This window comes from Pelodiscus sinensis, chromosome 12 (assembly GCF_049634645.1).
Source record: "Pelodiscus sinensis isolate JC-2024 chromosome 12, ASM4963464v1, whole genome shotgun sequence".
Classification (NCBI taxonomy): Eukaryota; Metazoa; Chordata; order Testudines; family Trionychidae; genus Pelodiscus; species Pelodiscus sinensis.
In genome coordinates this window covers 1,617,684-1,642,710 of record NC_134722.1, presented here as the reverse complement: position 1 = coordinate 1,642,710, position 25,027 = coordinate 1,617,684, and the positions used below count along the sequence as shown (strand labels likewise).

General features: G+C 61.6%; 2 protein-coding genes across 2 annotated transcripts in view; one reads left to right on the top strand and one right to left on the bottom strand.

Moving 5' to 3' along the window:
• Positions 1–13,096, bottom strand: NOB1 (NIN1 (RPN12) binding protein 1 homolog). Its single transcript, XM_075939768.1, has 9 exons — positions 12,953–13,096; positions 11,606–11,738; positions 10,562–10,695; positions 9,348–9,419; positions 8,773–8,913; positions 8,384–8,602; positions 7,513–7,610; positions 6,765–6,909; positions 1–3,357 (listed from the first exon to the last, which is right to left on the bottom strand). The coding sequence occupies exons 1-9, from the start codon at positions 13,052–13,054 to the stop codon at positions 3,088–3,090; spliced, it is 1,314 nt and encodes a 437-aa protein (XP_075795883.1). The 5' UTR covers positions 13,055–13,096; the 3' UTR covers positions 1–3,087.
• Positions 13,076–25,027, top strand: part of WWP2 (WW domain containing E3 ubiquitin protein ligase 2) — a 76,371-nt gene continuing 64,419 nt past the window's right edge. Inside the window, exons 1-2 of the mRNA XM_075939767.1 lie at positions 13,076–13,203; positions 22,358–22,442. Coding sequence (XP_075795882.1) covers positions 13,168–13,203; positions 22,358–22,442 — 121 coding nt within the window. The 5' untranslated portion in view covers positions 13,076–13,167. The remainder of the gene's footprint in view (positions 13,204–22,357; positions 22,443–25,027) is intronic.

Below are 25,027 nucleotides of genomic sequence, written 5' to 3'. Positions count from 1 at the left end.
TTTAGAGCTTTAAGTTTATTTTAAGTGGTCAAAGAAGCAGCAAAGGAGACAAAGCAGCTCACAAAGAAAACACAGGGCAGGGAAACTGAGCTAGGGCCGGCTTACAGATAATTCCTCAGCCTAGAGCTCGTTCCAGGTAGAGCCCTTCTATTCTAACAACGGCCACCCGGCCATGCGACCAGATTAGAGCAGGGGCCGGCCGCCTTTCAGAAGCAGCGTGCCCCAGCGTACCCGCCTGCCTGGGGCTCTCCCCACTGAGCATCCTGCTTGGGCCCCAGCCCTGGGCTCTCAGGCAGGAGGCCTCCCCGGAGTATGGGGGGAGGGAAGGTGGCTAAGGCAGCAGACATGCTGCTGTGGGGAGGAGCAGAGCGCATGCTTCTCTGCAAGCCACGTCTGGACCAGAGCCTCGCCCTGCTGGCAGGAAGCCGGTGCTGGTTCCAAGCTTGCAGGGCGCGTGATGCTGAATTGCCAGCACGGGCGCCCCGTTGTGGGGAGGCTGTTCATTGCGCGTGCCACTGGAAACCATCTTTGCTGACCCCTGGAGCAGAGCTTCTGCACTGGCCCTGTCGAGCAGGGAGAGCTAGGCCTCCGCGACCTCCAAACCCTTGCGTCCTTGCTCCCGGCTGACCAGGGCCGTGGGGCCTGGTCTGCGGGCACGTGCAGCCGGGCAGTTAGCTAGCGGCACACGGGGTTTGCTTGCAGACAGCTGCCCTGGTGAGCTGACGGGCCGTGGGGGGGCCGGGTTCTGGCCTCAACGCAGCTTCCCTGCCTCTGGAGCCCTAGCGACTCCTGCGCTGCCTTTCCCTGAGCGGTTTGGCAAAGCGCCTCTGGCTGCGTCTGAACGGGGGGGGGAGCCCTTAGGAGCCCCGCCCCGGGCTGTGAGGGAAGACAGTACAGCGGCTCCTCCTGTTCCTCTCCGGGCTGCGCCTTCCCAGCAGGCAGCAGCCCCACTGAAGCGACCGCTCCTTCGGATCTAAAATACCGACGGGGCACCGGAGCCTCTGGCTGAGATTCCAGCGCAGCACAAGCCCCTTCGCTCAAGGTGGTATTTGCTGGCTTCCTCCTCCCCAGGCTTCTACTGGCAGCAGAGCCGCGAGCGCCGCCCCTCTGATGGGTGGGAGGCCACGCTCACTGAGTTCCTTGCAGGGAATTCCATCAGCGTCAGCTGAAGCCACGGAGGCAAACAGCTGCCCAGCAGCCCTCTAACTGGAAACCATCCCCCTCCCTGCAGAAATACGGGGCAGGGGAGTGTTCTCCAGCTAAGGGAGGCCTGTCCTGCCACACAGCCTAAGGTGCTTCTGGGCTGGCTTGCAGGCCACCTCCAGGGGGCCTGATCTCAGGCAGCAGCGAGCTCCCAGAAACAGGCCACAGCCCTGGGAGCACGTGGAGCCAGGCACCCGAGGATTTCCTGCTGCTGCCTAGGCTGGCAGCTACTTCGCCGGCCTAAGGGCATGGAGAGGTCTTGGTGACCCTCAGGGCCCCCCCCTCGCTGTTCTACAGGAGCTACTCCCGTCGGGCCTGCTGGACGTGCTACACCTTGCACCCCAGCTCCTGGGACTCAGCCATCGCGTCCTGTAAGGTCTGACATGGACCCTGGGGACACGCTGGTCATGCAGCCACGAGCCGTGTTTCAAATAATGCCCCAAGGCACAGCTGATAACAGGCGTTTCTGCCAGACCTACTCTGTCTATTCAGCTGTTCCCACTTCACAGGACCTAGGGGGTCTCTGAGGAAGGACCGAGGAGCCGTTTTAGTCCTGCCCCTAGAAGTAACGGGGTCTGGGGTCACAAGAAGGAAGGTGGGGTCATGCAGGGGCTGGCTAACAGCACTGCAGGGCACGTTTGTCAAGCGCTCAGCCTGGCTGTTACAGCTTTGTGTGTGTCTATGCCTGGTGCTGCTCTTATCCCTGCTCACACTGGAGCTGTTAATACCCGTCCGTGTGTTTGCTCCCAGTTAGTGCTGTTACAGCAGAGCTGCCGGCCGCCGGGAGCACGTCCGTCTGTGTGTGTCGCCGGGCGGGGACAGCCACCCAGGGAAAGACCCTGCGTGGCCACAGGGGGATGCTTCAGGTGAGGCAGGGACTGGACGACGCCGTGTGTGAACCTGCCAGGCAACGCAGGGGCTACCAGCAGCCTGAGAACAGCTGGGTGGCAAACAGAATGGGGGCGAGGAGAGCTGACACTAGAGCAGCACCCGCAGGTTTCTCATTGGGGCAGGGGCTTTTGGGGCTACTCCCCTGGGAGTTACACAAACAGTCCGGGTCTATTGCCAGTGTTCCCAGACTGCTCACGCCGGTCCCCTGCAGCAGAAACAGGAGCCGCCTGCCTTCCCTCTGCCGCCTAACTCACAGGCAGCTGTTGGGGGACGGAGCGGATGGCTTCTAACCCAGGTTCTGGCGCGGGGGCAGCTGTCTGCTCCTGCAGCGTTAACAGGGCCCAATTGCTGAGCATTCACCTTGAGGGGTTTGTTAGCCAAGTCAAAACATGAAGGAACAGACTCCACCCGGGCGCTGGAGTCAGGCTGCTGCGGCGCTGTCAGGCCCCAGGAGATGGTGCAAACTCTGCTCCTCTCTCTGCCAGGGCATGGCCCGAGGGGCGGTGGCCACGGGCTACCCGAGGCCCAGGGCCACATGCACCACAAACTGCCCTAAGAGCCGTTGTAGTTGCAGTTAGACAGAAGTGGGGGGTGGGGCGGCAGCACCCAGAGAAGCCGTCATCGCTAACGGCGCCTTTGCTGCTGCTCCCCGCGGGGCAGGAGCAGTGAACAGCACGTGGCCGCCTCCTGCAGCGCGTCCAGGGCCCTGCGCTCCCCGACCAGCGGGCTGGAGCCTCAGGGCCAGTGGGGAGTCCACAAGGACAACGTGCACCTCCCAGGCTGCCCGCAGGCATTGCTGGGCTCCTTAGCCAGCCAGCTGAGCCAACAGCCCCCCCAAGCCAGGCAGCGCAGGAAGCTTTGGAACAACACTGGGACGCCCTGCGACAATTCTCACCCTCCTCCCGGGATCAGACACGACCACATGACACTGCTTATTGTCCTGAGGCAACGGCTTCCCTCGGAGGCAGCCAGCTCACAGCAGGGCCCCTCCCTTCATCGCTTCTTCACAAACTTCTTGGTCGCAGCGTTGGGGTTCATGCGCCGCCGGCCTGCCCCCAGCGCTGCGTCCCGGATCTGCAGGTGAGCCGCCCGGCTATAGATGTCGTTTTCCGCGAAGGGAGAAACCCCTGCGATGTAATCCGGGTCAAAGACGTTGGTTTTCTGCCTTGCCTTCCGGGAAAGCCGCTGCTGAGGGAAGTGCTGGTCCTCGGACAAGTGGGGGTTGCTGGCGTGTTTCCCCCCTTGGGGAGTGGGCAGGGAGTACTGAGAGAGAAAGGAAGAGGTGTTACGGAGCAGAGACCCTTGCAAAGCCCCAGACAGAGGCTGGTTCTGCCCAGGAACTCCTCCCCAACTAGCCTCATGCAGCCCGGATGCATCTAGGCACCTACCTACAGCACCAAAACCGCAGCTGGGGCTCTGGCTACCAGACAATGGCTGGAAGGTGAAGCTAGACAAACGCGGGCCAGAACTAAGTGAGGGTAACCAGTCACTGCAATAGCACCCGTGGATTATCCAGCACGGGCAGCGTTCCTAGCCAGCCCAGCTGTTTTTCTGAAAGACGAGCTCTAATTCCACCACTGTGACTGGGCGGGAATTAGTTCAGGAAAACCCTACGGCAGTGGTCCCCAACGTGGTGCCCACCGCATGATCTGGGCCCCTGCCCCCGGCACATGCGTGTTGCCGGCCCTGGGCGCATGGACGGCCCCTGCCCTGGGCACGCAGCACACGGGCAGCCCCAAAAGGTAGGGGACCACTGCCCTACAGGCTCCGTTACGCAGAGGGCCAAGCCAGATGATCACAGTGATCCCTGCTGGTTTAATCTGAGAAACTCCTTCCCTGTCAACAAAGCAGAGCACCAGCAAAACCATCCCCAGCAGGCCTCTGAGCTGGGGGCCCTGAGCCATTAACCAGACAGGCCCTGTGCTGGCGGCACTAGGCTGGCGCGACAGCAGAGCAGGCAGCGTGTAGCCCAAGTGTAATTTAGTACCGGGTACAAGCCTATCAGTGTGCCGTACAACGACCTGCTCGTACCTTCGGCTGCTGTTTCCCCGTCTCTCACGATTGGGTAACGTTACTGCTCCCTGTTGGCTTTACAGATCAAGCTGCACCTCATGTCTGCATTGCAAAGTAAGTTGTGTCTGCTAGCGCCTATTAATCGTGTCTGAGACTCTGCCCAGTTGTGTGGCGTGAGTGGGACAGCCCTCACATGCGCCCACGTGGTCAAGAAGTGGGAATCTAGAAGAACCAGGAAACAGCCATTGTGTCTGAGGCTGAATGGAACTGGCAGCATTGACGGACCCTGGAGACAGGCAGAGCCTACCCGAGAAGGAGACACCCCGCTGGGCAGCCTGACACTCGCCATCAAGGGTAACTCTGGACACCACAACATAGACTAACACCTCCTAATGACGGAGGACTGCAGCATGACACCGCAAAGCCCACAGACTCCAATGGAAACTGACATGAATCGCCATCAACAAGAACCCGACTCCTCACTCGGTCAGTTCTGCCTGGCCAGTAAGACTGACTTGAGCCGTGCGTGTGAATGCATATGCTCTCTTCCCTTTGTATTCTCAAGCAACGCAGCGCATTGCCTTTTCCCCTAGAAAAGATCCAGGGTGCTTCTTTTAAGAGTAACGTTTTTCTGGAGAAATGGTAGCGGGGGAAGGTATTCACTGTGGTGATCGATAATTTTGCTTAAGGCCTTGAAATATGATAACTGACAGCTGGACTATGTAAAAACTGATCGATCATTCAGGTGTGTGCACCCCTGGTCGCAGAGCTACCAGGAAACAGGGAGGGGGATTAGATTTCTTTGCTTCCACCACCTTTGCTCGGGGTGTGTGTGTGTGTGTGGGGGGGGGTATTGTCCAAGGTTCACATACCCTCAGTCACAGCAGGGCTGAGCAAGGGAGAAAGGTTTAGCATTCCTCTCCACACCACGTGCTGGGGGAATTGTGTGACATGGTTATTTCCTCGGGTGTAGCGGGCCCGAGCTCACAGAAACAAGCTAAGCTTCTTCTCTGTACCCTGCTAGGCAGGGTCTTTAGGAGAATGGACAATAGGAAGAAATATTGCTAAGTCCCAACAGTTATTTGGGCAAACTAGATGGAAGCGGCTGAACAGAGACATTTGGAAGTGTTTAAGAAAAGGACCAGGAGGTGTGGGGGTTAGTTGGGGAGTTCTCCTTCCTTGCTAACTTGGCAGTGGAACAGAGTCCACGGAAAGGGGCAGGCCTGCAAGGAAAACGGGATCAGGCCCAGAATAAGCAAGCAAGAGAGAGATTGAGGGCACTGTGGCAGGAGTAAGGAGAAGCCACAAGTACAAGCACTGGAAATTCAGCTCCTTGGAATGGTAATATCTGAACTGATGAAGTTTGTATTTTGGGAGAAAAGCAAGGGCTTTAAGGGAAAAGAATGAAGTCAATCCTGCAGAGTCTGGAGGGAATCGAGCATTTAAAATTGTTGTAAAAATGTTAAAAAAGAAAAGAATTCTTGGTTTCTTTGCAGCCAATCTAAAGGAAAAATGGGCCCTTTTCCAAAAACACATCTGTAAATAATCTAACTCCCCCCACCACCTCCCCCCCAAAAATCTGGTAATTTGATTATGGACACTTTAATCAAATTTGCTAAAAGAAGGTAAGGGGTTTCTATTGGAACTTAACTACCCCAAATGAATAAAAGGGAATGTAATCTTTGTACAGCTACGTAGAAACTGTGCAAGAAATCTTAAGAGAATGTATGCACACGTGTGTCCGTGTATATATACAGTGTAAATAGGTGAGGTTTTAGGGTCCAGGACTCCTGTTTTATAGGTTTGTGAAAAACCCTGCTTTGTAGGCTCAAAGTGACTGGTTTGGTTTTTAATAAGGCCATTTCATTAAAAGTTGTAAAACTGACAAAACACTTTTTGCCAGACACAGGTAACTAGTGTTGCTTTGCTTTTGGTATTTAGCATTTAACCCTTAAGATACCTCAGTACTTTATAAAGTTCAATATCTTTTTAGAGACCAAGCTGTGGCTGGTACAAGAGGCAGCCAGAGCCGGGAAAATGGGGAGAGATTCAATGGGAAAAGATTCTGGATTTCTTGGTTTTGGTAACTACAGTCAATAAGAGCTATAGTAAAATAATGAAGGAGAAAAGGCAATGGTAGGCCCCCCGAGCCTTAAGATGGCTCTAGGTAATCAGAGCATCACTTTAATAAAAGTCCAGGAAAACTTCATGAACATAAAAAGTTACACCCTCTATAAATTAATACGACTAAAGTAACGTTACAGCAAAGTACAAGGAAGGTGCATTTTCCCATGACATGCAAAGTATAGTGTAAAGGGTAAAAACTGTAAATTAAAATCCTATGAGGGCTTCAAGAGCCACACCAGGTTGCGTTTTCTCTCTCAGGTTGCTGTTGTGGGAGCAGGACTTACATCACAAGTAATCAGAACTCTGGTAAAAGCTAGTGTGCCCCCTTTTCAGGCAAATCTACAAATCTACAGAGTCTAAACGCAAGCCAGAAAGTGTCTGTAAATGCAGACGGCCTAGCGGGCAGCAGTTAATAAATGTATCTACTCAACAAACTACCTGAAATCAAGCTCCAATTGGGATCCCCAAAAGGGAGGTGAAAAGCGCGTCCCAAGAGTGCTGTGCCTCTGCGCGACGGACGACCTACTCACCCGGAGCCCGCGTGTGTTCAGCACCTTGGGGTTGCGGGAGAAGTGCATGTGGAGGGTGCCGTCAGCGCCCAGGCTCACGGCCACCTTTTTCAGCGTCTTGTTGCCACAGTGCGGACAGAAGACCCTAGTCATGTCGGACGTCGTCCTAGAAAACAGAAGTGGGTCAAGGTTCCAGTATCACAGCGTGGGGCGCCCCCTTGCAGGAGTCGAGCACCCAGCCCAGATGGGCTCCAAGTCCCGACCCCACTGAGGGTGGAGCAAGGCTCTGAGCACAGGATCCAGAAGGAGGAAAGTCCCTGGAGCTAGGTGATGCGCTGGCTTCGTGCACCTGCTTTTCATTGCTTAGGCTGCAAGCTGAATGAGTCTGTTCAGTCCCCACTTAATTCACGACAGGCGTTTAGCCACCAAAATACCCCCCTTTGGTGACACCTGGGCTGAGTTCTCCTGGCAAGCTCTCTACACGCAGCTGAATCGTTTAACCTTCCTATTGCCCCATTCAGCTGGCTCAGCACTAGGGATGTGACTGGGTAACTGGTTAACATCACCCTTACCAGATGCCTGGGAGCAGCTCTGGCCTGCGGCAAGTGGCAGTCCCAGCTGGGAGAGGGAACTTGCAGGCTGCTCCAGCTGAGATCCCACTTAGTTGGTTAACCAGTTAACCTAATGGTTAACCAATGAATCTGGATTTTACATCCCTACTAAGCATCAGCTCCCAGGCAGCTCCCTGCCCCATGCTCGTGACACGTACTTGAAGCAGCCATGACAGCGTAAGATGTAGCTTCTGGCCTGCTGGATCAGCATGCCGTTCGTTGCCAGCACGTGGAGACCCAGCTGGAGCAGAACGTTCTGCAAGAAGGAACAAGCACGGAGAAAAGTGTGAAGGAGGAACCTGCAGACGCACCAAACAACAAGGCAAGTCGCCAGAACTGTAGCAAACCCAGGTGTGGATCGTGGGCCTGACATGGAACCAGCTGCGGGGACGGCCTAAAGCCAGTTGCAAGAGGAGCTGTGCGGCCAAAGCAGGGAGAGACGTTACTGCTCTCCAGGACGGCCATAGGCACCGACTGCCACCTTGGAGTCGTTACCCCTGTGGACTGAATGGCTCACGGGGTCCGACCAGGGCCCACCTCGGCCAGCAACCTCTGAGGCCAGTGCCTAGTGCAGCAAGACTCGCGGTGGTGGGCACGCGTGCAATACGCTGCCCGCGGCAGGGAGGGGGAGGCTCTTCCTAACCCTATTCGTTAGGTCAGTTTATGCCCCAACACCAGCTACTGACTCCATTGACCTAGCTTGGTGGGGCCCATCTCTTCTCCAGGGCAGACAGAAACGCCACCTGCAGGGAGGCGAGCCCCTCGGTTCGCCCCTTTTCTGTCGTACAGGGCCGCTGGTGCACACCCCTCTGCCGTTCCTCTACGTGCTGGGGACGCCAGGTTAACAACTGCCCCTTGGTTCCTGCCTGGTCTCTCTTTGAGCCAGTTTCAGACCAAGGCGCTTTGCTTCTCATGCTGCGATCGCGTCTGGGAGACTTGGCTGGTGTGGACGTGCTCAATGATGTCCTGCCCTGTGCTTTGGCCCCCGTCCCTCTAGGGCAGAACTACAGTCCCCCAGCCCTTCCTTACCTGCATGGCAAAGTCTGTGGTCACGCAGCCGACCTGCACGTTGGCAGGAGCATCGCAATGCCCCATCCCCTGCTGGATCCGTTTGATGTTGTCGGGCGTTATCCAGCCTTCTCCGTCGTCGCTGTCCCCGTCACTTCCCTCCTCCCCAGCGCTCTCCTGATCCATCCCAGGCGGCAATGTCGCTGGGACCTCGGGGCTCAGGGAAACGGTGTGAGCTTTCTGCAGGGCGAGAGATGCTGTCAGAGGCGTCCCATGCAGCACGCAGGCAGGAGAGGGGAGTGCCGCCCGAGGAGGGGGCGCCAACCGAACATCCGCGAGCCAGGGAGAGAATCCAGCTGAAACGAGCTGGGGAAAGACAAGGGAATTCAAGAGCCCCGACTGCCTCTCACCAGAAGCTCCTGCAGGTCCTCTTCGATGCTGGGCAGAGGGTTCCTCCAGTACAGGAAGGCCCCGAACTCGGGGCTGTCCTCTGCTGCCCGCGGGCGGCTTGCCGAGGTGGACACGCACGCATCCGCCTCCAGGCGCTGGGACTGGGGGAGAATAAATACAACAAAGTTACTAGACTGCTGGGACATCCCCAGAGCCTGGGGCTGCCGCTGCCTCCTTGGTGCCCAGGCCTGACTGCTTGATCCTAGACAGGCAGTGGGGACAGAGGATTAACGTGCAGAACGATGGGACACTCCCAAGGAGCCGGGAGGCCCTGGAAGAGAAGCGAGAGCATGAAGGGAGGAGGCCAGCACAGGCAACCCTGTAACCGTTCGCAGGGCCAGGTTCTGCGAGCTCCACTCCTGTCCTGACACTGCCTGTGATGAAACACCCCCTGCCTCAGTTTCCCGGGATACAACGCTCTCAGGCAACCTCACCGGAAATGAGCCTTTGTGGGCGTGGAAGGCTCTTTTCCCCCTGCTAGCACCTTCCCCTGGAGGACCCCCAGAGGGTTATCCCGGCGCATGCAAACAGGTACCTTGGATGGCAGGTGGAACCCAGCGATATTCACAGGCGCCTCTGGATGCCGGATGGTGGAGCTCAGCTGAACCTGCGGGGGATTAAGAGCAGCAATGGGGTTAGCAGGCAAAGCAGAACTCCAGACCCGGACCGGCCTGGGCTAGTTCCCAGGCCAGAACACCGGGACGGCCTGGGGCATCTCTCCAGAACCCCTCCAGCCATGGAGCTGAGTTGACTGGACTGGCTTTCCAAACCGAGTGGAAGATGCTGAACAGCTGGCGGATGATTACACTTCAACTCATGGCTAAAACAGGCCCCCCAAGCATGGTTCAGTCCCCAGGATCTCACCCTACATGCTTACTTTGCGGGGGAACTGGTTTCCTAAGCTGGGCCACATCCAGGTGAGGGGAGTGCATGGGGCTTGCGCTGCCTTTATGCCTCCCCGGCTCTGGGGATGGAGCGGTTCCCAGCAGAAATCAAATCCCACAGGGCCACCAGAGTTAGGGCAGCCAGGGAGGCTGCCCAGCAGGTGGCAATGCTGCTCAGAGTCCTTGCAAGGTCACAGCTCTGCCCCTAACATCCTTCCCCCCTCAGCACTATTGCTGAGTGTTGGAGGCAGAGGGGCGTGACCCGCTGGCTGGGAACGCAGCCTTACAGCGGGGTTCTGCAGCACCTGCACTAAAGAATCTGCGCTGGGCCAAACGTGGGGCTTTAGAACCCTTTTATGTTGCAGATTTCACCCATGAGGTGTTCGTAAGAAGTGACAGACCCTACCTTGCAGTCACACACATTTACCTAGTGTATTGACTGACAGCTGTTTACACGCATCACGCAGTATTGTACTTTCTGTGCTGTGCATTTTAGAGAGACTGGATTTATTTTGAGGGGGGAACGGGGCGAGGTGACTACGGCCGTGCAGCTGTACAATTCTTTTAACGCAAGTGTTTCAGAGCTAATGTTTTACCTACATTCTTTATTGCAGCCAGATGCTTCTTTTCAATTATTTGTTTTTCAAATTTCTCGGCTACCCAGAAGTGCTTTTTGGAGACCAGACAAAGGGTCATGTGACATGGCACCAAGTCACAAAAATAGATTCAGCCCAAATTTTACACCAAGAATTGGAATTAAGCTCCTCCCCCCCAGCATTGTACCTCCCCACGAAACGTGTGACCCGCCCATTCATCCACCCAGCACCATGGCAGAAGCCTGGATGCGTCACTCAAGGGAGTTTACCTTTTTTTCTGGTTCTGTCTTCAGATGAGCCACTCCAACGGTCTCTGCCTCCAGCTGGTAGGTCAGGGCTAGCACCTGGAGATCTGTGGCTGACAGGCTGGGGTAGTCGCCTGTCTTTTTTGAGAATTCTGTCACTGTAACAAAGTGAGTGTGTGGTCACAGGGGGGAGTCCTGCCTGAGTCCGACGGTTCGCAGACACACGGCTCTTAGGGAGGCCTCCTAGAAATATATGAATACAGCGGGGGGACTCGGGGTACCTAAATAGGCTGTTCTTTTCTTTGAACACTCCCGTCTATTGAGAATTCTTCCCCAAACCCTCAATTCCTAAGGGCATTTTCTCTTTAAATCTCTTCCTCAGGTCTTTTCTTCTGGTCCATGGCTAGCTGTACGTAAAGGGGGGGGAGGGGTGCTGCTCTCTTAAAGAGCGCAGAATCCAGAGGTAGTGTCACTTTCTCTTGACTAATGACAGTAAGGTTAAGAGGTAGGTTTTAGTAGCAATGGGATAAGCAGATCAAAGATTCATTCCCCAAAAACAGTTTTACTTGAACGCTATCCTCCTCTCCGTGAACTTTCCCCCCAGAAATCACAGCCTTGTCCTATGTCCCAAGAACTAGGAAGCAAACCTGATTAGAAGCCAAAGTAAAAACTATTGCGCTAAGCTAGGGAGCAAATTCATAGCACTAATGGTGAGAGCACGTTTGATACTTACAATCATAGAACCATAGAGCTGGAAGAGACCTCAGAAGGTCATCAAGTCCAGCCCCCTGCTCTAGGCAGGACCAATCCCAACTAAATCAACCCAGCCAGGGCTTTGTCAAGCCGACACAATGGTTTGTTTCTCTCGCAGGAGCAGGAGCTAAATAAAGGAATGGGACTTTCACCTTGACCTGTGCTTCATAGAATCCAGAGTAGACAAACTACAACGAGCACAGCTGTTGTGAGTAAAGCCGTGCGAGTACCGGCCCTGGCAGGAAGGCCACTGGAGTTGGCTGTGGGCAGCTGCCGTAGTGCTCTGCCAGGTGCCCATGAGGCCAGCTCACTTACCTAGTTTAACATACTCAGGGAAGGGCTGTTTGAAGTGAAGCTCATAGGGCAGCACGGCCAGTCGCCTCCTGGTCTCCTTGTCCCGGATTTCACTCACCACCTCCTTAATTGTGTAAACGTTTCTGCCGAAGTCCTGGTGTATGAGAAACACAAGAATTTCTGCTACTGGGAACTAAAAGACAAATGACCAAGACCAGAAAGGACCTGGGGATGCCCAGTTCCGTAGCCAGCCTGGTGTGATCCAAAAGCAGCTCCATACACAACGCCCATCACCGTGGAGCCAGACACTGAGACAAGAGCACTCATAACAACACCCTCCCACCATCCAGCTGGGAAAGGGGCTCCCAGGGCAGACAAAAACCTGGCTTCCCTGCTCTACAGTTATTAGTGGGGTCACTGGATGACTTAGGCAAGATAAGGCCGTTCTGGAGAAGCTAAATGAATTATTTGCATCAGCCTTTGCTGCAGAGAACATGAGGCAGATTCTCACACTTGAGCTATTATTTGTAGGTGATAAGTCAGAGGAATTGTTCCAGATTGACGTGCTGATAGAAAAGAAGTTCTGAGATAAATTCAGCAGTAACTAGGGCCAGATAGTATGAAATATGAACATTTCTCTAAAATATGCAATTACAAAGCTATTTTCTATGGCATGTAACCTACTGCTCAAATCAGCTTCTGGAACAGGTCACTAGAGAACAATTATCATGATGCCCATTTTAAAAGAAGGCGCCACAGGAAATCCCGGCAATCGCTGGTCGCTAACTCTGACTTCCGCACCAGGCGAACTGGTTGAAACTATAATAAAAAAAAAACCAAAATGCTCAGACCCCTCGCGGAACAGGATTTGTTGGGAAGGGCCAGCAGGGCTTTTGCAAAGGGCACTCGGCCCTCAACCCGCCTGAATTACTGAGGAACTATTCAAATTCTTTGATTTTTCAACCAACACGTGGACAAAAGGTGACGGGGGGGGGGGGGAGAGGCCCTTTCCCGGCCAAGGCCCCCCGAAGCAGCTGCCCTGGGAGGAGAGAGAAGGGCCCTTCGCGTGTCGGTTCGTGGGGGGGGGGGGGGGGAGCAGCCACGGGCGAAGAGTCCCTGAGGGCTCGGGCGACTGGCGGGGGGGGGGCAGTCACATGACGCCTGGCAGGTCTGCGGCTGCGCCCCCCCAGCTCCGCCCCTCGCGAGCGACGTGACTCAGGGTCGGGGGGTGCCGCAGCCAGTTGCAGGACCCCCCCTTTCTCCGGGCGCCGCTGGTGAGGGCGGGGGGCCCCCCCCGCCCTGGGGCTGCCCGAGGGCCGGGGCCCGCGGAACTCCCTGCCGCAGGGTCCCCGCCCCCCCCCGCTCTACCTGCAGCGGCGCCCCGCGCAGAAAGGCCCCCGCGTCCGCCACGACGTGCTCCACCGCCGCCATCTTGGCGCACGCACAGCCCGGGGCGAGCTCGCGATGCATTCTGGGAGCGGCAGTATGCGGCGGTCGCGGGGCACGCCGGGAGTTCCCCCTCCCCCCCGTGACGCGCTTCCGGGCCGCGAGTCAGGTGGCGAGCCGGCGTCACGTGATCGCGAATGCCGGAGCCGGAAGTGGAGGCGAAGCCGTCGCCGGTAAATGCAGAGGGGTCGGGGGGGGGCTCGGCATCTCCCCCCCCCCCCGCGTGTGTCCTGGGCCGGGCCCGTAACGCGGCTCGAGGCTCCCCCGGGCCCTGCGCCGCCTCCCCACGGCCCCCCCCCCGCCGAGACCCGGTCCCGGGGCGCCCCCCCCCCCGCCGAGACCCGGTCCCGGCCCCCCCCCCCCCCCCCCGCCGGGCCCCGCGCAGCAGCGGGGCCGCTCCCGGGGGCCTGGGGCCGGAAACGCGTCGGACCCGCGGGCGAGTCCGGGCCGGGCGGGGGGGGGGGTCTCGCCGCTTCCTTAGTCCGCCAAGAGCCTCCGTCCTCTGCTCCCCCGGGCCGCGGGGGGGTCCTGTCCGTGGGCTGGTTCATCCTGGGCTCCGTGGGGCCGGGCCAGTGGGGGATCCGGCATCGTCCCCTTTCCAGCCCGGGGCTGCGTCTAGACCTGTCTGCACGGGCCGCTTGAACCCGGACTCTCGTGTGAGAAATCAGCGCCTCTGGCGGGGATACTGCGCTGCTCCCTTCGGGTACAGTCCTTTAGCAGAAGGGCCCGTGCAGACCGCTCAGAGCAGTCTGTGTCTTTTTAATCTTTCCTTGTGTGGAAACCACGCCGTAGCCTCCAACGTCTGTGTCCCTCCCTGCTAACCGTGTCCACTTCCACTGTGTCCTTTCTGAGCTGGGGTGACTAGAACTGGGTGCAGGATTCAAGGTCTGCGTGGACTGGAGGTTTATATCCTAGTGATCTGTTCACACACACAAAGGGGTGGAGCTTTACAGCTTGTTAGGACAACTCCACCAAGAGAGCAGCTGCGCTTACGGAAGAAATTCCTAGTACTGGAGCTTGGTTGCAAATCCGCTTCCTCCCGCTTGTGAACGTGGTGAGGGGCCCTCTTGTGTCAGGGCCCCAGCGCCTGTGAATTGTTTTGTGATCTGTTCCTCCAAATTGGTGACGTGTGTTACTATTGGAGTCACCCCTTGTGCTTTAGATTCTGTGTAGTAAAGTCACGTGCAGTTTAGATTCATCTTAAAGACCCACACGCTCAGGGCTGGAACCAAAAATCAAAAATCCACCTGGGTGCTTATCCCCTGTTGGATCGAAAACTTTCCGGGTAGCCACAGCTTTTGTGCAGCCCTTAGGAGTGCAAAGACCTTTTATAAGCTCAGAGTCTGAGCTGCCTTCCTGAATCTGCGGCTAGCTCTGTGTAGTTCTCCCTCCCCTGTGGCTGGGGGGGGTGCAGTGGAGCAGCAGATATTCTTGTGTGCACATTGCACCAGCTCAATGGCTATTGGGTTGTGGGGGGAGAGGGCAGAAAGCAGGAGACCATCCCCCCTGGAAGCTGGCCAGTGTTTCAAGGGCATGTGCCACTTCCTTTACTTCATGCCAGAAACTGATCTGAAAGACTCCCTGAGGCACAGCATCCCACAAGTAGCCAGGTGCTATGAGGTGGGTGAGCCTGCATGTTTGCCCCTAGTGGGTGGGGTGGCTGGGCAGTGTTTCCAGCTCTGTGGGCTCGTCTACACTGGCCCCTTTTCCGGAAGGGGCATGTTAATTTCACCTATCGTAGTAGGGAAAGCCGCAGGGGATTTAAATATCCCCCGCGGCATTTAAATAAAAATGTCCGCCGCTTTTTTCTGGCTTTTAAAAAAGCCGGAAAAGAGCGTCTACACTGGCCCCGATCCTCCGGAAAAAGCGCCCTTTTCCGGAGGCTCTTATTCCTACTTCAAAGGAATAAGAGCCTCCGGAAAGGGTGCTTTTTCCGGAGGATCGGGGCCAGTGTAGATGCTCTTTTCTGGCTTTTTTAAAAGCCGGAAAAGCCGGAAAAAAGGGGTGGACATTTTTATTTAAATGCTGCGGGGGATATTTAAATCCCCCGCAGCTTTCCCTACTACTTTCCCTCCTACTACAGGTGAAATTAACATGCCCCTTCTGGAAAAGGGGCCAGTGTAGATGTAGCCTGTGTGTGTAGTGGGCAGGGCAGGGCCTGTGTATTCTGTGGCATTGGGTGCAGGTCCTGTCCCAGGATTTTGCACCAGTCTGGCTCCAGTTTTCTCCCTAGCCCCCTCCCGCTGTGAAAGCAAGGCCGGCTGCTGCCGCCTTGGCAGGACAGTTCATCAGTAGCCTTGAGAAGTGCAAACTGCCCCATTTGTCTCACGGTTCGTTTACATCTACCAATGGTACTTTGACATTTAGCTCCTTGGCGGCAGCAGGAACGTGCACGTTCCAGCATCGCTCATGCGCTCCTGCCTACGTGTTCACTGCCACAAGCCTGGCTGCAAATGCAGTGGGGGCATACAAGCCTTTGGTTATTTCCTCAGCTCCATCAGTCCAGAGCATGCAGGGAAGAGAGGGGTTGGGCAGAGCTGGCTTGCTCCTACGGGGCTAGAGGCCTTCCTGTGTGACTGGGTTAGTCACGCATCAGCTGTTAAAGCAGCCCACAGCCCCTGTCAGTGTAAAGGGGCTTTCTAGCCACAGAAGGATCCTGCAGGGTGGGGGTGGAGCTGTGAGTGTCTGGGGTGGATAGATGCCATGTGCCTGTGGCCTGCTATTGTCACCTGCTGTGTAATTCAAATTAATGGAGGTTGTCTATCTCCTAGAGCTGGAAGGGACCTTGAAAGGTCATCAAGTTGAGTCTAGTCCCCTGGCTTCACAGCAGGACCAAATACCATCCCTGACAAATTTTTGCCCCCAACTGGGCTCCGCAAGGATTGAACTCACAACTCTGGGTTTAGCAGGCCAATGCTCAAACCACTGAGCTATCCCTCCCCCCATGCAGGTCCTCGTCCTCTTCCTCTTCCTCCTCCTTCTCCTAACTGCTGGGAGCAGCTGCTGAGAGCGCCTGGGCCGTGGCATGCAGGCGGCCTGCTAAGGAAGCTGGGAATTCAGTGCCAAATGCATGCCGGGAGCAGGCCCAGCTGCGCGTGCCAGTGCTGACCGAAGGTTTAAAGCCGCTGGAAGGGAGAAGGGGGCTGAAGCCTAGATCCCATGTGAGAGCCGGTTGGGACTGGGGTCTCCTCTCCTTACCTAGCCCTCTGCCCTGCACAGCCCTGGCGATCTCGCGGGAGCGGCTGCCTGGGTTCTGCTGGGATGTGCTCCTGGGGCGCTGCAGCCGGTGGTGCTCGGCAGTGTAGCTTGTGCAGCCTTTGGCTCTGTGGGCTGAGCAGAGCTGCAGGCCTAGAAGCAGGGGTGGGCAGATCTGGCCTGTGGAGGACCTGTCAGGGGCACGGGTGCCTTGTGGGAAGAGGAGGCAAAGGGGCCCCCCCCCCAACCAATCATGGTCTGGGAGCGGGGCAGCCCAGAGACATCCGGGCCCTGCCCCTTCCGGTTTAGGCCCCGCCCCTTCCGGACGGCCCGGGGCCACTTCACAATTTTTTGACGTGGCCCCCAGCCCAAAATGATTGCCCACCCCGCCTAAAACGCTGTCGTAGGGGCGAGCGGTTGGGTTCCCGACTGCACGTGCTGCGGCTTGTGCTGGCCAGCAGGGACGTCTGCGTAATCCAGGGTCGCGCCCGCTGCCCCAGCCGTGCTGTAGAGCTGCTCAGAATCCCAGTCCTCAGGCCTGGTAAGGGAGGGGTCGTCCAGGGATCCAGCCAGTGGCGAGCATCCCAGTGGGCCCGGACCGACGCGGAGGCTCCCGCTTAAGGAGAGAGGTCCCGAGGCGCCCGCCTGCCATGCTGGGCCCTCGCTTGCTCTGCACTGACGTAGGCTCCGAGAGGCCCGGCTGCGATGCTGGGCCCTCGCTTGCTCTGCACTGACGTAGGCTCTGAGAGGCCCGGCTGCGATGCTGGGCCCTCGCTTGCTCTGCACTGACGTAGGCTCTGAGAGGCCCGGCTGCGATGCTGGGCCCTCGCTTGCTCTGCACTGACGTAGGCTCCGAGAGGCCCGGCTGCGATGCTGGGCCCTCGCTTGCTCTGCACTGACGTAGGCTCCGAGAGGCCCGGCTGCGATGCTGGGCCCTCGCTTGCTCTGCACTGACGTAGGCTCCGAGAGGCCCGGCTGCGATGCTGGGCCCTCGCTTGCTCTGCACTGACGTAGGCTCCGAGAGGCCCTGCTGCGATGCTGGGCCCTCGCTTGCTCTGCACTGACGTAGGCTCTGAGAGGCCCGGCTGCCATGCTGGGCCCTCGCTTGCTCTGCACTGACGTAGGCTCCGAGAGGCCCGGCTGCGATGCTGGGCCCTTGCTTGCCCTGCACTGACGTAGGCTCCGAGAGGCCTGGCTGCGATGCTGGGCCCTCGCTTGCTCTGCACTGACGTAGGCTCCGAGAGGCCTGGCTGCGATGCTGGGCCCTCGCTTGCTCTGCACTGACGTAGGCTCTGAGAGGCCTGGCTGCCATGCTGGGCCCTCGCTTGCTCTGCACTGACGTAGGCTCCGAGAGGCCCGGCTGCGATGCTGGGCCCTCGCTTGCTCTGCACTGACGTAGGCTCCGAGAGGCCCGGCTGCGATCCTGGGCCCTCGCTTGCTCTGCACTGACGTAGGCTCTGAGAGGCCCGGCTGCGATGCTGGGCCCTCGCTTGCTCTGCACTGACGTAGGCTCCGAGAGGCCCGGCTGCGATGCTGGGCCCTCGCTTGCTCTGCACTGACGTAGGCTCTGAGAGGCCCGGCTGCGATGCTGGGCCCTCGCTTGCTCTGCACTGACGTAGGCTCCGAGAGGCCCGGCTGCGATGCTGGGCCCTCGCTTGCTCTGCACTGACGTAGGCTCCGAGAGGCCCGGCTGCGATGCTGGGCCCTCGCTTGCTCTGCACTGACGTAGGCTCCGAGAGGCCCGGCTGCCATGCTGGGCCCTCGCTTGCTCTGCACTGACGTAGGCTCCGAGAGGCCCGGCTGCGATGCTGGGCCCTTGCTTGCCCTGCACTGACGTAGGCTCCGAGAGGCCTGGCTGCGATGCTGGGCCCTCGCTTGCTCTGCACTGACGTAGGCTCCGAGAGGCCTGGCTGCGATGCTGGGCCCTCGCTTGCTCTGCACTGACGTAGGCTCTGAGAGGCCTGGCTGCCATGCTGGGCCCTCGCTTGCTCTGCACTGACGTAGGCTCCGAGAGGCCCGGCTGCGATGCTGGGCCCTCGCTTGCTCTGCACTGACGTAGGCTCCGAGAGGCCCGGCTGCGATCCTGGGCCCTCGCTTGCTCTGCACTGACGTAGGCTCTGAGAGGCCCGGCTGCGATGCTGGGCCCTCGCTTGCTCTGCACTGACGTAGGCTCCGAGAGGCCCGGCTGCGATGCTGGGCCCTCGCTTGCTCTGCACTGACGTAGGCTCTGAGAGGCCCGGCTGCGATGCTGGGCCCTCGCTTGCTCTGCACTGACGTAGGCTCCGAGAGGCCCGGCTGCGATGCTGGGCCCTCGCTTGCTCTGCACTGACGTAGGCTCCGAGAGGCCCGGCTGCGATGCTGGGCCCTCGCTTGCTCTGCACTGACGTAGGCTCCGAGAGGCCCGGCTGCGATGCTGGGCCCTCGCTTGCTCTGCACTGACGTAGGCTCTGAGAGGCCTGGCTGCGATGCTGGGCCCTCGCTTGCTCTGCACTGACGTAGGCTCCGAGAGGCCCGGCTGCGATGCTGGGCCCTCGCTTGCTCTGCACTGACGTAGGCTCCGAGAGGCCCGGCTGCGATGCTGGGCCCTCGCTTGCTCTGCACTGACGTAGGCTCCGAGAGGCCCGGCTGCGATGCTGGGCCCTCGCTTGCTCTGCACTGACGTAGGCTCCGAGAGGCCCGGCTGCGATGCTGGGCCCTTGCTTGCTCTGCACTGACGTAGGCTCTGAGAGGCCCGGCTGCGATCCTGGGCCCTCGCTTGCTCTGCACTGACGTAGGCTCTGAGAGGCCCGGCTGCGATGCTGGGCCCTCGCTTGCTCTGCACTGACGTAGGCTCTGAGAGGCCTGGCTGCGATGCTGGGCCCTCGCTTGCTCTGCACTGACGTAGGCTCTGAGAGGCCCGGCTGCGATGCTGGGCCCTTGCTTGCTCTGCACTGACGTAGGCTCTGAGAGGCCCGGCTGCGATCCTGGGCCCTCGCTTGCTCTGCACTGACGTAGGCTCTGAGAGGCCCGGCTGCGATGCTGGGCCCTTGCTTGCTCTGCACTGACGTAGGCTCCGAGAGGCCCGGCTGCGATGCTGGGCCCTCGCTTGCTCTGCACTGACGTAGGCTCTGAGAGGCCCGGCTGCGATGCTGGGCCCTCGCTTGCTCTGCACTGACGTAGGCTCCGAGAGGCCCGGCTGCGATGCTGGGCCCTCGCTTGCCCTGCACTGACGTAGGCTCCGAGAGGCCCGGCTGCGATGCTGGGCCCTCGCTTGCTCTGCACTGACGTAGGCTCTGAGAGGCCCGGCTGCGATGCTGGGCCCTCGCTTGCTCTGCACTGACGTAGGCTCTGAGAGGCCCGGCTGCGATGCTGGGCCCTCGCTTGCTCTGCACTGATGTAGGCTCCGAGAGGCCCGGCTGCGATGCTGGGCCCTCGCTTGCTCTGCACTGACGTAGGCTCCGAGAGGCCCGGCTGCGATGCTGGGCCCTCGCTTGCTCTGCACTGACGTAGGCTCCGAGAGGCCCGGCTGCGATGCTGGGCCCTTGCTTGCTCTGCACTGACGTAGGCTCTGAGAGGCCCGGCTGCGATGCTGGGCCCTCGCTTGCTCTGCACTGACGTAGGCTCCGAGAGGCCCGGCTGCGATGCTGGGCCCTTGCTTGCTCTGCACTGACGTAGGCTCCGAGAGGCCCGGCTGCGATGCTGGGCCCTCGCTTGCTCTGCACTGACGTAGGCTCTGAGAGGCCCGGCTGCGATGCTGGGCCCTCGCTTGCTCTGCACTGACGTAGGCTCTGAGAGGCCTGGCTGCGATGCTGGGCCCTCGCTTGCTCTGCACTGACGTAGGCTCTGAGAGGCCTGGCTGCGATGCTGGGCCCTTGCTTGCTCTGCACTGACGTAGGCTCTGAGAGGCCCGGCTGCCATGCTGGGCCCTCGCTTGCTCTGCACTGACGTAGGCTCTGAGAGGCCCGCCTGCCATGCTGGGCCCTCGCTTGCTCTGCACTGACGTAGGCTCTGAGAGGCCCGGCTGCGATGCTGGGCCCTCGCTTGCTCTGCACTGACGTAGGCTCTGAGAGGCCCGGCTGCGATGCTGGGCCCTTGCTTGCCCTGCACTGACGTAGGCTCCGAGAGGCCCGGCTGCGTGCTTGGGACCGGGGTGCTCTGGGGGTCCCCTGCCCTCGAGGCCGGGCTCGGTGACAGCCAGCCCCTTCCTGGTAGGCAGGTGGTGGTAGTGGGGTGCCTGGGGGGGCTTTGCAAAAGGAGCCTGTGCAAGCCACAGCGCAGCCAGTCGCAGCCACCCTCCCTGCGCGGCGGGGAGGGGCGGAAGGGACGGCAGCTGGCCCCTCCCTGGGCCGTGCCCTCACAGCTGGGACCAGCAGGTGCGTTTCGCCTGGATCCCCCCGGCCCCAAGGAGGGGCCTGTGGGCTTTGGAACGCTCGCCGGCTGGGCTGGGCACAGTCTGATGCTTCGGCTGCATCTCCAGCAGAGGGGTGTTTGGAAAGGCAGGACACGCAGCCCTTTATACTGGAACCCTTTGGTCTGCAGGCCGGGGGAGAGCCCAGGGTGTGTGGGGGGGGGTGGTCCGGGGGAGAGCCCAGTGTGTGTGTGGGGGGTGGTCCGGGGGAGAGCCCAGTGTGTGTGTGGGGGGTGGTCCGGGGGAGAGCCCAGTGTGTGTGTGGGGGGTGGTCCGGGGGAGAGCCCAGTGTGTGTGTGGGGGGTGGTCCGGGGGAGAGCCCAGTGTGTGTGTGGGGGGTGGTCCGGGGGAGAGCCCAGTGTGTGTGTGGGGGGGTGGTCCGGGGGAGAGCCCAGTGTGTGTGTGGGGGGTGGTCCGGGGGAGAGCCCAGTGTGTGTGTGGGGGGGTGGTCCGGGGGAGAGCCCAGTGTGTGTGTGGGGGGGTGGTCCGGGGGAGAGCCCAGTGTGTGTGTGGGGGGGTGGTCCGGGGGAGAGCCCAGTGTGTGTGTGGGGGGGTGGTCCGGGGGAGAGCCCAGTGCACGGGGGGGTCTGTGGGATGAGCCCAGTATGTGGGGGGGGGGGGGGTCCGTAGGAGACCCTGGTGAAACTGACCAGGAGAATAACCCTGAGGCTACGTCTACACTGCACCTCTCGTGTGCAAAAGCCTATGCAAATGAAGCACGGATTAGCATATTGCCATGCTTCATTTGCATAATCGTGTCATGCTTCATTTGCCGGTTTTGCGCAAGAGCCATCCTTCCTGAGAAACCGAGGCGCAGTGCGAGAGCGGCGCCGTGTGGACGTAGCCTGTGGCCATCGGGAGCGCATTTTTGTGGCAGTGCAGGGCAGAGGCTCGGGCGCGGCTGCATTTCTGTGAAGCCGGCTGCTCGGTTTGGACCGGTCTGGCTCCCTGCTGTCCCCGAGCCAGCCCCCCGCCCGGACAGACCGAAGCGGACGCCCAGCCTCTGGCTCTCTAGCGAGCCCTCTGGGACTCACGACTCCTCGTGTTCCTGGGGAATAGCTGGGCCGAGGGAGCTCACCAAGCCCTGTCGTGCAGCAGCCCCGTTACGCGCCGAGACCGGAGCCTGCTCGCCGCAGCGCTGCCAGGGAGCGCGAGCCTGGAGTAAGGCTTTGCACCGTGGCCCTCGGTCCCCTAGACTGGAGAGAGCACCCGGGCCCCCGGAGTGGCAATGCTGCCATGCAGGGGAGAGAGAAGCCAGGCTGGGGCTGCTGCTGCTGTTACGGCCGGATCCCATTTTTTCCCAGCTGGGTGGGGGGGCTCCCGCCAGTAGCCTCTGTCTGTGCTTCTCTCTGTCCGTCTGTCCTCAAGGCTCCCAGGAAGGAGGTGGTGGGGGAGAGCTCCCCCCCCCCCCGTGAGCCCTGATCGCTGACACCCCAGTCTTGGGTCGTCCATTTCTGATCCCGCAGCTTCTCCCAGCCTCGCGCGGGAATCGCTGGCTCTCGCCCTCGTTCGTAAGGTTCTTTGTGGGAAACACGGCGTCCTGCTTGCCCTGGGAACGCCCCAGCCGGCGGGCGCGGGAGCCAGAGTCTCACCCCCCCGTGTGGCAGTGTCGTGTCCCCAGCACCCCGCAGAGGGGGGGATTCGTGGCTGCTCCGCCACTGACGCCCCAGCAGCCCTAGGGTCTCCCCTCCTGGCACTGGCCTTCCCGGGAAGCGGGGCTGAGGTGTCGTGTGTCTGTGTTCCAGGCCCACGGGGAGGCCATGGCCTCTGCCAGCTCCAGCAGAGCCCCGGCCGGGCTGCCCTGTGAGAAGTCCCAGCTGGCTGTGAAAGGTGAGTAGAGCGGCCTGGCCCCGGGAGTGAGGGGGGCGGGCGCTGTGTCCGGGTCGGGGCCTCTGGCCCTGCCGTGGAATGTGGAGGGGGCGCGGCTCGTCCTGAGCCATGGCCGCCTGCCCGCCCGTGCCCGCGTGCTCCGGGGAGGCGGCGGGGGAGCTGTGGGCAAAGGGAGAATGCTGCGTCTGGAGCGGCCCAGCGCTGGCCTCAGGGACGCTGGCAGGCCCAGGGCAGACCCCGTCCCCGGGGGCTGGGTCCTGGTCACTGCTTGTGAGGTCAGCCCCATCAGCTGCGTCGCGCAGGCCAGCTCTGGCCTTGCCCCAGGGCGCTCGGCGTCGGCCTGCCCTAGCCCTGCGGCCAGGTCCCTCGGGGGCCCCTTCCGGGCTCAGTCCATCAGCAGGCCTAGGTAGCTGCCCCTCACTGCCCAGTGCCACTTCTGCAGCGGCTGGTGGGCGAACTGGTGCTGCCCCGCCTCTGGGATCCAGGCCCCCCCGTCAGCCGTCCTGGACGGCTCCCGACCTGTCCATCCCCGTCTCTCTGGGTGCAGCGGCTCCCGGAGCCCTCTCCCAGGAGGGATTTCTGTCGGCCTCCCCAGGGAGCAGCTGCCCTTCCTCAGCCACCCAGTCCAGCCCACTACCTGGCTTCACAGGCCAGCCGCTCTGAGCAGCTGCCTCCAGCCCCCAAGTGCCCCTTTGTGGGCCTGTTTTGCTGACCAGGCCCAGCCCAGCCACACAGATGGCAACCAGAGAACTGCCCCCGGGAGGCAGGGGAAGCGGCTAGGCGGGGGCTTGCCGGGCTCGCATGCAGGGTCGACAGGAGGCGCTCGTCACACGGGCCCCGCGTGCTGGCAGGGAGCGCGGGGTCGGCGGGGAGCGCGGGGTCGGTGGGGAGGCGCCGGGTCGGCGGGGTTGGCGGGGTAGCGCGGGGTCGGCGGGGAGCGCTGGGGTCGGCGGGGAGGGCGGGGTCGGCGGGGAGCGCGGGGTCGGCGGGGAGCGCTGGGGTCGGCGGGGAGCGCGGGTTGGTGGGGAGCGCGGGGTCGGCGGGGAGCACGCGGGGTCGGCGGGGAGCGCGGGGTCGGTGGGGAGCCGGGGTCGGCGGGGAGCGCGGGGTCGGCGGGGAGCGCGGGGTCGGCGGGGAGCGCGGGGTTGGTGGGAGCGCGGGGTCGGCGGGGAGCGCGGGGTTGGTGGGGAGCACGGGGTCGGCGGGGAGCGCGGGGTTGGTGGGGAGCGCGGGGTCGCGGGGTCGGCGGGGGAGCGCAGGGTCGGCGGGGTTGGCGGGTAGCGCGGGGATCGGCGGGGAGCGCGGGGTCGGCGGGGTCGGCGGGGTGGTGGGGAGTGCGGGGTCAGCGGGGTCGGCGGGGAGCGCGGGGTCGGCTGGGTCAGCGGGGTCAGCGGGGTCGCTGGGTCAGCTGGGTCGGCGGGGAGCGCGGGGTCGGCAGGGAGCGCGGGGTCGGCGGGGAGCGCGGGGTCGGTGGGGTCGGCGGGGAGCGCGGGGAGCGCGGGGTCGGTGGGTTCAGCGGGGGTCGGCGGGGTCGGTGGGGTCGGCGGGGAGCGCGGGGTCGGTGGGGTCAGCGGGGTCGGCGGGAGCGCGGGGTCGGTGGGGGTTGGTGGGGAGCGCGGGGAGCGCGGGGTCGGCGGGGAGCTCGAGGTCGGTGGGGTTGGTGGGGAGCGCGGGGAGCGCGGGGTCGGCGGGGAGCGCGGGGTCGGTGGGGTCGGCGGGGAGCGCGGGGTCGGAGGGGTCAGCGGGGTCGGCGGGGAGCGCGGGGTCAGCGGGGAGCGCGGGGTCGGCGGGGTCGCGGGGTCGGCGGGGAGCGCGGGGTCGGCGGGGAGCGCGGGGTCGTGGTGTCGGCGGGGAGCGCGGGGTCGGTGGGGTCGGCGGGGTCAGCGGGGAGCGCGGGGTCGGCGGGGTCGGTGGGGAGCGCGGGGTCAGTGGGGTCGGCGGGATCGGTGGGGAGCGCGGGGTCGGCGGGTCGGCGGGGAGCGCGGGGTCGGTGGGGAGCGCGGGGTCGGTGGGGTCGGTGGGGAGCGCGGGGTCAGTGGGGTCGGCGGGATCGGCGGGGAGCGCGGGGTCGGCGGGATCGGCGGGGAGCGCAGGGTCGGCGGGGAGCGCGGGGGTCGGCGGGGTCGTGGGGTCGGCGGGGTCGGCGGGGTCGGTGGGGTCGGCGGGGTCGGCGGGATCGGCGGGGAGCGTGGGGTCGGCGGGGTTGGCGGGGAGCGCTGGGTCGGGGGAGCGCGGGGTCGGCAGGGTCGGCGGGGGCGGCGGGGAGCGCGGGGTCGGCGGGATCGGCGGGGAGCGCGGGGTCGGCGGGATCGGCGGGGAGCGCAGGGTCGGCGGGGAGCGCGGGGTCGGCGGGGTCGGCGGGGTCGTGGGGTCGGCGGGGTCGGCGGGGTCGGTGGGGTCGGCGGGGGTCGGCGGGATCGGCGGGGAGCGCGGGGTCGGCGGGGTTGGCGGGGAGCGCTGGGTCGGGGGAGCGCGGGGTCGGCGGGATCGGCGGGGAGCGCAGGGTCGGCGGGGAGCGCGGGGTCGGCGGGGTCGTTGGGTGTCGGCGGGGTCGTGGGGTCGGCGGGGTCGGTGGGGTCGGCGGG